This window comes from Ooceraea biroi, chromosome 6 (assembly GCF_003672135.1).
Source record: "Ooceraea biroi isolate clonal line C1 chromosome 6, Obir_v5.4, whole genome shotgun sequence".
In the NCBI taxonomy this organism is placed as follows: domain Eukaryota; kingdom Metazoa; phylum Arthropoda; class Insecta; order Hymenoptera; family Formicidae; genus Ooceraea; species Ooceraea biroi.
The window spans coordinates 16,795,386-16,810,393 of NC_039511.1; the positions used below are offsets into that span (position 1 = coordinate 16,795,386).

Consider the following 15,008-nt stretch of genomic DNA (forward strand, 5'->3'; position numbering starts at 1 on the left):
GAGAGTTTTTCTAGAAAACATTAAATGTATATATTACTTAAATGGAGAGTATACAATATGTTATTGAGAAAAGATATAGAAAATTTCTTCATATGGTAAGTATAGTAAATCTTAATACCATCACATTAAAAAAGATTTAAATAGATTTCTAATCAATTATAAATTTTGGCCTTTATATGAATAAATTTGAATCGCGCGATATTAAGTATGATCTTTAACATGTTATTAGCATATTATTATATATATGTATATCTATGTACAAGATGCGACGTTTAAACCGATCTTAATAATTTTTTTACAGATATATATATATATATATATATGTGATTCCTATTTTTCTTCGAATAATAAACATAATAAATAAAGTAAAACAAAAATTTCAATAAAATTATAACTCATTTCTCAGCTTTGAACGCGTGTATTTAGATAACTATATTGTATTATGAATTTGATCTGTTTATAGGAAATGTTCTGCTTAAATTTCAGCAACACGCTCTCTTATGTTAATATGTACAGTTCGTTATGGGGCACTCTTGTTGTTGGCGCTTGGTTTGTACATTTGTTTTGAAAAGATAAATTTGATACGGATATTTATATACAGAGTGGACCGTGGACGCTTCGGCGAAAGTTTATCTCGATCAACTTTATGTTTGTCAGAAAGCAAATTCAATTGGCAGTGCCGCTGATTTCTTGGCGGCGTTCTACTGTTTAAATTTAACAGCATCTATATTCCATGTATACCTTGTTTTTCTCAATCAGCTTTCCTCAATAGATGTGTAACTTTTTCTCACGCCCATCTTACTATATTCGCTAATTTCTTAAATTTACGTTTGGTGTTTCGATATTTTTGTTAAAGGAAAATTTATCTTATTCGTCAAGAGTTCAAGAGCCGGGAGGAAAGATTTTGAGAAAACATATATACATACAATATACCTACTCTCATTTAGCCACAAAAATATATGTCGGTATTCTTTCTGCCTAATTTTTCTCTTTTGTTCTAATTTTATCATTAGAGAAAATTATAACCAAGTACATCGAAACAAGAAGCTGTTGCTTCTTTTAGAATTATGCGTGCAGTATCTATATTTCAGGACAATGTAGCCCGTTTTTTTCTTTTCGTCCTTATCTTTTTGCTTTTTTAATTTTTAAGCAGCTAGCATATACAGTATTCTCGTTGATTAAACGTGATTATTAAAAAACATTTTTTCTATTAAAAATGCATATATACAGGATGTCCTGTAAAGTTCTAGTTCCAACTCTCGTACGGTGGTGGTTTATTGAGTTGAACCGAAAAGTCCTATACGATTTTGCGACTCGCACATCGAGATAGTAGGCGGAGTGCTCTAGACACGGAAGCAGCCGTATCTCGTAGAAACGTAAACTCTCGTAAACACCTAGCTGGCAAGGAGGAGAGTAACGTGTCGCTGGTATCCTTTCTGATATTTTCTAGCAGATATCTCGGCGAACAAGACGCGTTCAGATTTGCAAATTTTAATCTATTAATAACTCTTTTATTCTACCTCCATACGAGTATTGACTAGAATTTCATCGAATACCCTGCATATTTTATGACAAATTTTACGTCATGTTGATTGTAAAGTATCGTAAAGTAAGGATATTTGATTAAATATAATGTTATGTGTGTTATCGGCATTGCATAATTAATATATGGGGCGCGTGTGCATTGCATGTGTCTTGTTATGTAGATGCAACATGGTGATGCTGCGCCACATGATACAAATATGTTAATAACAATGCGCTATCTCGAAAAATACGAATGTACGATGGGGATCAGCTATCTGACTAGTAAGAGCAGTCTTGGCCATCACGATTATTAGATTTGATACTCTTGAATCTTTTTCGATAAATGCAGTTAATAAAAAGTTAATAAAAAAGAGGTTGAGACCTTGAGTAACTTCCAAAAGATTTTAAAATTTCGCGTTTATGGTCTATAAAAAAAGTTAAGAAGCTTGAAAAATCGCAGGAATAACATTGGTGCTGAGGGATGTAGTTTGCTGATTTATATAGCGTGTCCTGTAAACTCTAATACAACCAATAATGAGCTGATACGTCAAACAATTAAACATTAAAAAATGTAGAACGAATTTTTTAATTAGTCACTTATTTACGAAAAAAAGATTACTTCGAAAATTGGACCATGAAACAGCAGGTTTAATTATACAATCAATGAACAAATTGTCTTAATATTTATACATAATTGAATTGTTCGTGAATGGTTCCGATGTTTCCATGGTTGAACTGTGCCGATTGATCACGCTTTAATTGAGACTAATGATCAAATCAAGATTTTAATCGTAAATAACCAATGCTACAGGAGATAAGCAAATATACTAAAAATATCGAAATTTAGCGTTGAGAATTGCTTGAATAAGTACGAGTGTGTAAATCGGCACGATGTTTTGGTGTCGCGCGATCTAAGCAAAAAGGATTTAATAGATTAGATCTCCATAAGCGATCCATTGCAGAAACGCAATAATAACGACCCATTTTTTTGATTACGAAAGTGACAAAAAGAAACGGAAAGGAGATCAAAAAGAACAATGTGGAACGAGAAAGATCATAAGGTGAATCGAGGAATGAGGTAAAGCGAGGTAAATCATCATTAAGCGCTCCAAAGGCCGGTATTTTTATTTACTAATATAATGAAGCATTTTACTAAATCAGTGCAATTTACTAAACAATTGTCCATTTTCTTCAACGAATGATACTTGTGTAGGATCGACACAATTGTTGGCTGTCACAACCATCCTCAGACCTAACACCAGTTGATTTTTATTTGTGGAGTATCATATTAAAACAATAATTTATGGAGAAAAGAAAATAAGTTTTAAGGCAACAACTATAAAAGATTATCTTAGCATTTAAAGTACTTAAAAAAATAGAGAAACATATGCGCGCGTGCGCTTATGATACACGCTATAATTAATAATACATAATAATTTAATATGCAGCTTTGTATAACGTGGACATTTTCAGCAGTTCTTATCTATTCCTAATTTATATGTGTATTTTACGAAACAAAAAAAACAGAAATATCTTAAAACCACATTATGCTCACTTGACATTATGCTCAAACTCGCCGTTTCATGGTTCCATGTTCGAAGTCATTTTTGTCTCAAAAAATATGCGTGTAACGAAAAAACTTTATTCTACATTTTTTAATTGTTTCTTTTCTATGGTATTGGCTCATGGTAGATCGTACTACAATTCACGGGATATAGAGAAGTAGTACACGTGTGGATAGGGAAGAAGCAGATCATCCCCTACACACGCTACACAAAAACTATTTATTAGGATGTTGTTTTACGTTTTTGGAAAATGACACAGAATCAATTCGACCCGCACATGATATGCGTCATGATATGTATATTACGAACGTAATTTTGAACTTACCGTATTCGGATACGTTGCACAAATAATATACAAGTTCATACATCAAAGTAACAATAAAATTCAAATGGACGTATAGATGGGGAAGAGGCGCAGTCTGTGATGCAAAACAATTTATGTTTATATAAAAAAAGTTGACAGAAAAATATAAAAAGTTACAAACATTAAATAGAGATGTACAAACAACTTGATTTTGGTCAGGTTAGATCTTTCCAAAAAGGGCACAGCTTTTCCTCCATTGATCCACCTTCATTCCGTTTCTTTACTGTTACCTTGATATATGTTATTATATTTATAATATTATATGATTCTTGTGTGGCAAGATATACGGCGGCGCAATACAATATGCCGTTATGGTTACAAAAAACACTACGCTTGAGTAACTTCTCGAATTTTTGTTTGAATGTCATTTTAAATTTCAAATATATCAATTCTCTTTTTTACAAATTGTAATTTTTCACTTTAACTTTCTTTTGCGTTATTATGCTAAACTCTTTCGGAAGTTACAGGGTCATGATTTCTACGTGTCAGCAGTAAATGTCGCACAGCAACGAAGAGTATGGCCGCACGAGGAGAGTAGGAATACGCGTGAGCAGCGAGCGAGTAGAAACGTTGCCACACGACACTGCCTACTGGCAGGGATATTGATACGCGTTTAGCGCCTTACGGCTTACTCGATCGGAACGCGCGTTCATTCGCAAATCCTTTTTAATATCTCAATACTTATTGCGAAAATTGCAAAACGGTAAACAACTTTTCTGTTCAGCTTATTAAGCTCTACTCGCTCACGAACGGAAGAGTAACCTTTGTCAGATCTTTGTCAATCTTTCACTCTGTATACAAGAAGACTTTTCTATTCAGCTCAATATGCTCTACTCTCTCACGAGTGGTGGTATATCTTTATTATCGGATACTCTCTCTCTCTCTCTCTCTCTCTATATATATATAACGTATATGTATAACGAGAAAAACAATCTTACTTTAGTGCGTCATAGCAGATGAATGAAATATATCATACTTGTATAATACTTTATCGATGATCGTTAACTATTAATCTCTATTTTAACAAAGTCCATTACTCAATATATCCCTTAAAGCCATTATTGTCATGCCGTAGGGAACAATATAAGCCAGAGTCTAGTCTTAAGTCTAGTTTCAAGAAAGTTCACTGAATTGACAAAGATATGAATTTAAACGGCAAATTATCCTGCTTGCAAAATCGGATCAATATTCAATCAATCCACGATTGCCATTATGGTTTCTGTAATATCCTCGAGTGAATTCTTATCAGTCATGCTCGATTTGTTTTTCGTCGTGGATAGGACCTGAAATGTCGCAGCAAACGAGAAGAGAAAACTGCCGGATGAATTTTCAAGTATATAATTTCTTGCCTAATTAAATTAATTTCTTCGGTAAACATATGGAACAAAGAGAGATGTGATTTCACACAAAGTATTCGCTATTAATTAACGGTAATTGGTAACGGTAATTGTGGAATATCAATACCGTGAATTTTTTTCATGTATTATATATCAAATACACACAAATCCAGTTTTATTATCTGAAAGAAATTATTATTCATTGAAATTCTCATGAAATCATTAAGAAGTATCGAGTTATATTATTTATCGAATTATCATATTTTCTGAAGTCGGATACAATTGTATCATTGTCAATTTTTATTTCGAGTGAATTTTTGTAGCCATCCAAACAATACTCATCGATACTTGAGTTGATAATATTATACTATTCGACGCATATTTTCTTCAGATGGCTATGTTCATCTCTAGTCTAGACTCATTTTCACGTACTGATGATTATTATAATTGACAATTTTAACATTGCTAACAACTGATACTCTGATTCGGTCATGGAAAGTATGTATTGTTAACTTAATCAAACAATGATCTCCAATTTCGAATTGTGGATCGCCGACTAATTACTTTGCATCGCTATTCGACTATCAGTCTTTCGACGAGATCTCTCATGACTCCATTATATAGCAAAATATAGTACAATATTATACGGTTGAATAAACAAAATCGTAAGAAAAATTAAGGCAAAATATTTGCATATTTGTTTGAAGAATACAAGAAAAAGAAATTTTATTTCTTTTTCGAGTCGGTTCATGCATGTCAAAGAACAAAAAAGGATACATAGATATATATATATATATATATTTCTAGCGAGTTTTCACCGAGAGAAAAATAATTATAAAAACGAGATAATACCCGAGATATCTTAAAAACCATATTTTCAAACCATAGTTTCAAACATTCGAATTCTAGTGATTCAATATTATTTTACAAACATGATATGTGAATTTTTTCGGTACATCGTGAATGAATGTGTACAATCGAGTGCATTAATACCTTCCGATTTCAGTTATCGACAATTGAAGTCTAGTGTTTTTCGCTCTAGGCGTTTTGCCTTTTCCTCCAGCAATGGAGTTGCGGCGCGTGTAGCCAATGACGAATATATATATATATATATATATATATTAGTTAAAAATAATAAAAAAATTATACACTTTTCGCTACTGCAATTGTTTGTTGGAAAAATGTTTACATGGTCTAACAAATAGTTGCAAATAGTTAAAATGTTGTTTTCAGATTTTAAATATTATACAATGGAGCATTTATGAATGTTGTTTCTAAGGACGTAATTTTGAATTTCGTTATACGTAGGAAAACATTAATGCACTCGATTGGGTCAGTCAAAAAGTTTGATTCTTTTTTTATTATAATTTCACTTTATTGCGTTCGGTAGAAAGAAATTATTCATCAACCAAGTAATCGTTGTCTGTGGTTAGACATTATCAGCATTGTCACCTGCATCACATGTAGGTACATTGATTGGAAAAATTAAAAATTGAACCGAACTTTTTGACTGATCCAATACATTGTGTATGTATATATCACTCAATACACTCTCGAGACCAACTACTCGAATATCGGGCGACTAAACATGGCTCTTGATGCAGAGCTTAATAACCGAGATGTGTTCAGACGGCAGGATCATCACCATTATTATTATTATTATTATCATTGTCATCATTGATTCCGACGCGGCGCATGTATCATCGGTTGCATCGACACGTCGGTGACACGACGATCATGATCATGAAACATGAAGGAAATGTTCCAATCTCTTTCTGATTTGATTAATAAACGATAAATGACAGAGGGCAACCGCCGCGACGCAAGCTGAATCAAGAGGAAATACGCGCGAATACACACGCATTAGACAACCTGCTGGACAGGGGAAGCAAAAGTGGAGGAGACAAGAAAACACGTATCATTTATGCTAATTGTCGTCTACATCCGTAGACAATTTTGCGCACGACAGCAAAGAGGTAAAACTAAAAGAGGAATTGAGACATTCGAGGAACCGTCTTATTACGAATATTATTCTACAACGTATCAACTATGAAAAGAATATTGAAAATTTTACTTCAAAAAGGAATGTTTGTACCATAATCACGCGTGCAATTATGATATTACAATTTCTGTCGCGATGCATCAACAGACCTGTGTCATCTATTTATGTGTCGTTTAATTCGGCATATATGACAGCACTAAAAATGTATGTTAATGCAACTGCATTTGTTGCACGCGCGCGCTTCTTTTACATAGCGTGTCTATACTTCGTAATGTATGTATCTTGCTGCTCATTTATAACCCTATTTAGCATAGTCATATATTACAAAATTCTTACAACTATTCAACAAAAACCAATAACAATTTTTATCTGTCGTTCGTTATTCTCTTTCTATATCGTTCGCTCTCGTTTCTTAATTCTTTGTTTCTCATCTTCTCTCTCTCTCTCTCTCTCTCTCTCTCTCTCTCTCTCTCTCTGTTTTTTTTTCTCTTTCCACCACATCTTCTTTCTATCATTCTCATCTCACATTTATGACCTCGCATTCTATTCTATAATTTTGTGTGTGTATGTTTGTGTCATCTTGCTATCTCCATGCGTGTTATTAAAATGGAAAACAATTTTTACATCACATCAGTTTACAACAGTTTCTCCAATTATCGTGCGATAGTCTCGGTTTGCAGAGTAATATTTTTGACTGAGGAGTATTTTTGACACACATCGTCATAACTATTGTCGATTTGGCACATTGATAAATTGAAGTAAACTATACGGTAAGGAGCATAATTAAAATTTTCAATCTTCAAATCGCGTTGTTTGGTATCATACTAATTCACTGGATCTGCGCGTTCAGTATATGAATCTGTTTCTAATAATCTGTTTCATATAATTTAAATTACAATAAATTCACATTTAGCATAGTTTTTGAAGTTTATATCTTTTAGCAGCTTCAGAAAATACAATACAGCTAATATTTTTTGATTGAATTTGTTCCGTTTTTGATATACTTCACATTATATTCTGTAAATTTATATATATTTTAACACGTTTACGTTTATATTTCCTAATGTTTTTTAATATGTTTTATCTGAATCCACACACATTTCCAATATATTCTTTCAATATATTCGTATTAATAATGTATATTGGAGTAGAATTCGTCGAATTTACACATACACGCACGTATGCACGCGCGTGTTATTAAAATCAGTATTAGACTACGTATTAAAGAGATGGAAAATGAGAAATTGGAATTTGACCAATCAAACGTTGCCTGCTACATCGAATCCCAATCTCTCAACTCCAATGCAGTAGCGTAATACGGGATTAACATTGAATTCGACAAATCAATCTTTGATAAACAGGGAGAGTAATAGTTGTTTTTTGGTATGCTCTGTTGTAAATGGCACATTGAAAAATATTCAAGCTTAAATTGCAAATTGTATTCCTTGAGTTTCTACGACGATACATTACTTCAAATTATAATACAATCAAAAAGTTTAGCAATAAAAAACTAACAAGAGAATGACAATCCCGTGGAAAGAATTATTTCGATAATGGTTCGACTAAGTTTGGGATTAGCTTCGCGTGTATTTACACGATGTTAATTATGGATGGGGTACTTTCGGCACTCCGTACAAAGGAGAGATCACCGAAACTGCTAATTCTGCTAATCTATTAGTTGCCATTAGAAATGGAGAGCTTGAATATGATTGACACGAACCAATCGTAGCAAACGCGTCGGCTTTTATTCCTATAATACATTTAAAAATATTAGTTAAATATGTCAGCTTTCATATTACTTATATCACCATCACTATCATTATTATCACTGAGATAAAATCGATTGCATAAGTATTTGTTTCTAAGATATCAATCAAACGTTTATAATAAAAAGACATGATATGTTCTGCGAAAAATCATTTTGCAAACAATCAGTCAAAGATGTGACTGTCAAATAATTTAATATAGCAATAAATAATGCAAAGTTTTTCTATAAAAATTAGTTTTTCTTTTTTTACGATGATACGTTATGGTATGTTATGCTCTGGCGACAAGTTTTGTGATAATCAGCTTGTACTGTTATTTAGATTATTATTATTATTACGAATAACAGCAGATTTTTTCGTAGCAACAGCTGAGAAATTGTGCGATTGTTCCTGACAAAAAAGATAACAACAGCATTATCACGCTTGCCTGTATCGCAGACCAAGACTATCGCGGACGATTCTATCGTGGAGTGAAGAAAAATAAGATTGAAATTTCGGATAATTCATCGAACATAAAGAAATGATACGATCTATTATGTAAACTGTCATAACGTAGGATAGGAAAACCTGTTCATCAATTCATCACACACGACACACAATCACGCATTGACGAGCAATGCATATATGTATATATAAATAATTTATTCATCAAATCGAAATACTTATCTTCTCGTCGAATGAGTCAATCCGTCGAAGCTTGGAATTACTTTTCGAAATTGTAATTTTTCCGAAACTATCTGAAAAAAGTTACTGTTTGCCAGTATACCAGAACATGCTTTTGTATCCAGGTCTATTTATGCGAATACGACACGATCTCATATCGCGTATCATCATCAATGAAACTTCCACGGATCAGCATCATAACGAAAGAAATTGAAATTGCGAATAAATCATCCATCGTCAGTTGAAGTTATTTGGAATTATTAGAGGACTGGCGAGGTCCTATCTCGAGGAACGATGATTCAGGAATATATGTCGTCGATGACCGCGACGATCTCGATAGGTGCGCGATCAGCGAATCAGCGTGGCTAATTGTTTACATGACGGCACACTTCTCCTTGAGTCTTATCGCGTTGTTGCTTTGCACCGGTTGTAACGATACTGAGCGATTCTTCTCGAGGGTGAGTAAGTCTCGGAACAGAGCGTCCACATTGTGGTTCGTTTTGGCTGACGTCTCCAAGAAACCACAACCCCAATTAGCTGCCTCAGCTGCGCCTTCGCTCATCGAAACTTCGCGTACCGACGGGCTTTCATCGCATTTATTTCCAACCTGAATGTACATCAATGATGAAACTGAGTTGAGTTGTTTAACGTTAAAAGAAAAATAATCAGGAAAACAAACAAGAAAAGTAAAAATACCCGTTTCATGCAGAAACACAAATGTTTCCTCTCTCGTGTGAGTCGTTTAAATTAACTCGAAGTCGATAAAAGTTCTTTCGTCGATATCGAGCATATCGAGCGTATCGAGCGTATCGAGCGTATCGATATAACATACGTCGAATACATCGATTGTGGGATACAATCAATATTATTGAGAAAGTTGCTCTAAATCTTGTCCAATTCGGTCCAAAGATTTTTAGATTGATACATTTTAGATAGTACCTTTACGAAAAGAAAAAAAACAGCAGATATATATTTATATTCTCTTGACATTTTTCAGCAATTTTGATTTACAAAAAATTGTGAATACATGAAGCCAACTACATATATATATAAACAATATATATTCAAATATATTCAAAAAAGAAAATCAAATCAAAGTTAAAGATTGGCGTTTGCAATGTTTCGTTATTAAGAACCAAGACTCAAACAGATGCAAGGATCGCAGTGAATTCTTACCAACATAATCGGTATCTGTGAGATATCTTGGCCCTTGAGTTCTCTTATCACGGCCCAGATCGGTCGTAGTTCTTCAAGACTTTGCCGTGAACACACCGAGTAGACCAAGATGAAAGCGTGACCTTTGCTTATGGAGAGTCGCTGCATGGCGGGAAACTGATGCGATCCCGTTGTGTCCGTAATTTGAAGTGTACATATGTTCTTGTCGCAACTTATTACCTGAAATACCGTATACGCAATACTGTTTACAATACGCTGATGAATCTGATTCGATTATAACTCGATCATCGACTAGATTCCGTTATTCATGCTTATCATACCTAAATCGGTATAATTCGAGATTTAATAGAGTCCTATCATCATTGTCATCATTCGAACCTCACACTTCAATTTTGCCAATAACACTTGTCGTCGCGGACACAATGAGAGTCCCATTAGCATCGTCATTACATCGTTACATCACAAACGCACATGCGCTGCGCATGCATATGCACTCCCTTTCACCCTCCCTTTCTCTCCTCTCATTTTCCTCCTTCCCCTCTTTTTGGAAGGAGAACGTGTCGAGTATCGCTCCACAAAAATTTTTAAGTTTTTAAGTAGTCGAATGGCATCATTGATGAAAAGTTGCTCAAATTGTTGTGACTGAGAATAGCCGCAATAAAAGTATTGAGGTGTGAAGAACCGTTAATTTATGTGAAGACAAATTAATTGATAATCAATCGCAAGACATCGGTCAGTATTATCGACACGAATGAGAAGTATGCAAACTATAAATGCTCCGCATGTAATGTTCGTTTACTTATTAAAGTACCCTTATATAGTTGATTAAGTAAGGGTTATTATCTAAATAACTGGGAAACATCTACCAATATATATCAGAGTGTTAGAAAATTAATTGTAAAAAAGCAAATAGTTTCAGAAAGCAAAGGTTTCGGAAGGAGAATATTTCTATTTGCGTTACACAGCGATTCTAGTTGTTACGATCGACGGTTAGTAAGGACAAAATGATGAGGATAATGGATTGATCTTTAGCGAGATAATCTTATACGTACTACACATAACGTACGCACGCACGCGCGTAACGCAAGAGCTGACCGATATCTTTGTCGTACGTGGTGCGTATTGGGTAATGCCAAGGTTGACGATAAATAATTAATAAAAATGCACGTGTATATAACTATATACGAGAGAAAATCGTATGAACCTTGTTTTATAAATTATTAAATTATACGTTGGTACTTTTGAAGGAATAGAGCCAGATATAAAATAAAAATTCAATGGCATATTGTAAAATAAATTAGCATCGGAACGGAGAAAAATGATGAACTCGTATTAATTCGGTGCCTCTATCTTTAAATCAATCGTAACTCCGCTGTTTCAAATTCAAATATCTTCCTGCAATTTAGTGGGTTTTGATACGGCAACCTCAAGGTTTAAAATGCGCTATACATCTTGGCGAAACTGACAAGATAACTCAGAAAACAATATCAAATAGCCTGCTAAGCTTTCATATCCCTACAAACTCTCTGCCATTCGATACCTTCTTTATTTGAATCTCTTTTCGCATAAACTGAAAAATGTGAAATACTGCTGATTCTTGTTTTTCGAGTCAAATCCTGACGTCATTGACGACTATGAACTATTTTTCTTTCTCTCAACAAACTTCATAGATGAATGATAGTTTTTCGAAAAGCGTTACAACACGACAAGATACTTCGTCGTCGTTAACGAATGCGAACGGAAGAAAGATCGATGAAAGAAGCGCAACCGGTTTCACTTACCTGTCTGTAAGTGTCCTCGATAGTTGGTATATAGGATTCACGGAAAGATCCCTTCACGAAACGCAGCACGAGGGAACTCTTGCCAACGCCGCCTGCCCCGAACACGACCACGCGATAGTCGTTACTCTGTTCCGGCATCCTGACATCTGCCGTCCCGGCGATGTAAACCCCCGGCGCTCGGGGTCCCTTGCGCGCTCAGAGAAGGCAAAGGCTAAAGGAAAATAGACAGACGACAGGGGTGAAAGGGTATGCGGCACGACACACATGTTAATCCGTTTCAAGTCTATCGAATAATACAACATTGCCATTCTTTCTTTGTTCATGAACAATTATCGAGAGTTACAGATTTTTCTCTCGATACGTATCGATTTAGTATCTATATTTAGTTTAGTATATTTAGTATCGAGAAAAGATCAACCCCAACTTGACCGTGAAAGAAGAGAAGGTTTACGATCGTTTTGAGACACCGCGTATAAATACGGCCTCCGCTCTGTGTTTCGCCCACGCGATTAATATATAATTAATAATCTGTAACCAGCAAAAGGTTACGTCTGCCCGTTGGTCCTTCCGCGTATTATCTCGTGACTCGTGACGTATAGCTTTTGATGACGACATCCCCGAAGCCGCAACCTATCGCGGAGATCCCACTCCCTTCCTACGTGCGGCCTTACGAGAATCCGATCTGCACCTTTCAACCTCGTAATCTTTTTACGAATTAGGAAGCAAAATAAGTTTAATTAACATAAATTTAAAAAGGAGAGGGCATAAAACATAAAAGTACGGTAGAACTTAACCCGTTGCCGTATGAATTAACACCGCGCGGACCAAATCGCTACCAGACTCGTCATTATACGGCAAGGGATTAACAGAGATCTAGTGAGACTTCCTAAAGAATAGAACCAAAAGAAATTGATATTACAAGATGCCATCTCATTCGTGTAAAAACAATTTACGAACAAAACAAAGTTAAGTTTGCGGAGAAGCAGTATTTTATGCCGCTATATTTCGAGTATAAATTTGATTCTTCTCTATATATGTATTTACCATATCATAATCATTTTATATCGTATCAACAAAATAAGCGATTCAAGTTTGATTTTTGCACGCACGACTCTCAAGTCACCGATATAATAATCATCAGACGAAAAGCACTAAAAAATGCAACGAATTTATAACTATATTACCCTTAATCCTTATCCCTTATCCTTATCCCTTAGTCCTTATCTTTATCCAAAATTCTATGTCGAATAATAAGTATATTATATATACTATGTTGATAGCAAAAATATTATATATTTATAATATATAAAGAGATATGGAAATAAACTATAAATTAATTATTTTAACATGATTATATCCATAATATAATATTATCCTAATAGACGTAATATGTCTAATTAATATGTAGTTTTGACATCTCTTTTTATTCTAATAGTAGAACAAATGATTATATCATATTATACGTATAATCATATCTACAAGCGTTTATCAATATTTTCTTGCAATTTTATCGATATCACAAATTTGTCAAATAAAATTAGTACGATACTTTTCCGATTTACAGATGCGGTAATATCTTTGAAAAATCGCTTAAAATGCTGTTATCAGTTAAGAAAATGATATGCTACATATAAGCCATTAATAATGCGATCAGTTAATTTCAGTCACATTATCATGTATACCTCCGCCAATTCCTCCGACAATGCGATGGCATTGTAAAGTACTTTTAGCACACACACACACACACAACGCGTGACGCGCATGACATTGCGCGATGAAATCGAGCTTGTACATCTTTCTTAACGAATCGACAATTATTTAACGCGATGTGAGGCACATAAATTCGACTTGACAACCGTAGAGATCGATTGTCATATTGAAAAACCGCGATATTAGAGAAGTTAACAATCGCGATTTTTCATTTGATTTCCATGGGAAATTTAAAGGAGTGTGCGTTCCTTTGGAGCATAGGGAAAGAAATATCGACGAAATGCTGTTGACAGAGATCGTTATCGCGTATCAACGTAGCAGATTGCGGCATTGGCGGAATCGCGGGCAACATCATGAACGTCGCGTCGCGTCGCGTCGCGTCGAGGAGAGCGAAGGGTGAAAAGGAGGTACGAGGATAAAACCTGTTGTACGTGTCGCCGCTGTCGAGTGACCCAATACCTCGCTCTTCGATTCAACAGATTCAGGGAGACACCGCGGATTCGATCGTGACTGTCGCTTCCTACGGGATTATCACTGTGCTGCACTTCGCGCACGTATCACTTGCGTGCGTGCGTTCGCCACCCTTGCGGCGAGTTTGCATCTCAGACGGAATACGATGCAAAATGATATGCCGTTTGTCGTTTTTACCGGACACACTAACACGAGTCGCGATGAATCTACGTTGAACGAACGAGCGTTGCGCCGATGTTAAACAACCGATCTCGCCAGTCTCGCGTTGCGCATCAACTTCGATGGCGATGGCGACTACTCGTACAGCTACGGATGGTGCGGCGTACACACTGTACAAACTCGCGAGCGATGCGCGGGATCACGAAATTAGCCGAACGAGGCTTGTCGTACTCTTCTGTCACTTTTGCGCAACTTGGCGGCTACCGGATCAGATCGCTCTCGCGGAATGTCCCGTTGACATCATCGGAGCGTCAATGAAACGTGTACATCTCTCGCGCTCTTTCTTTCTTTTCCGTGGATCGTGCGAACGATTCGACAATCCACCGATGAAAACCAGTGAAAACGAATCGTGCGCCTCCGCGTACGTGTGCGACGCGCATGTGTGCACGAAATGAATGCGCGAGCGCGACGCCGCCGCCGCGCGCGCAAA

At 35.4% G+C, this 15,008-nt stretch overlaps 1 protein-coding gene across 2 annotated transcripts; it reads right to left on the reverse strand.

Moving 5' to 3' along the window:
- Positions 1-3,146: 3,146 nt before the first annotated feature.
- LOC105284473 (GTP-binding protein Di-Ras2) lies at positions 3,147-14,868 on the reverse strand. 2 transcript variants are annotated; one of them, XM_020033330.2, is made up of 4 exons: positions 14,348-14,868; positions 12,179-12,389; positions 10,398-10,616; positions 3,147-9,828 (listed from the first exon to the last, which is right to left on the reverse strand). In XM_020033330.2, exons 2-4 carry the CDS (start codon positions 12,314-12,316, stop codon positions 9,595-9,597), a joined length of 591 nt encoding a protein of 196 aa, XP_019888889.1. In that variant the 5' UTR covers positions 12,317-12,389; positions 14,348-14,868; the 3' UTR covers positions 3,147-9,594. The 2 variants fall into 2 exon arrangements, with proteins under 2 accessions (XP_019888889.1, XP_011346301.1); XM_011347999.3 differs by having other exon boundaries at positions 3,149-9,828; positions 14,311-14,866.
- Positions 14,869-15,008: the final 140 nt, after the last annotated feature.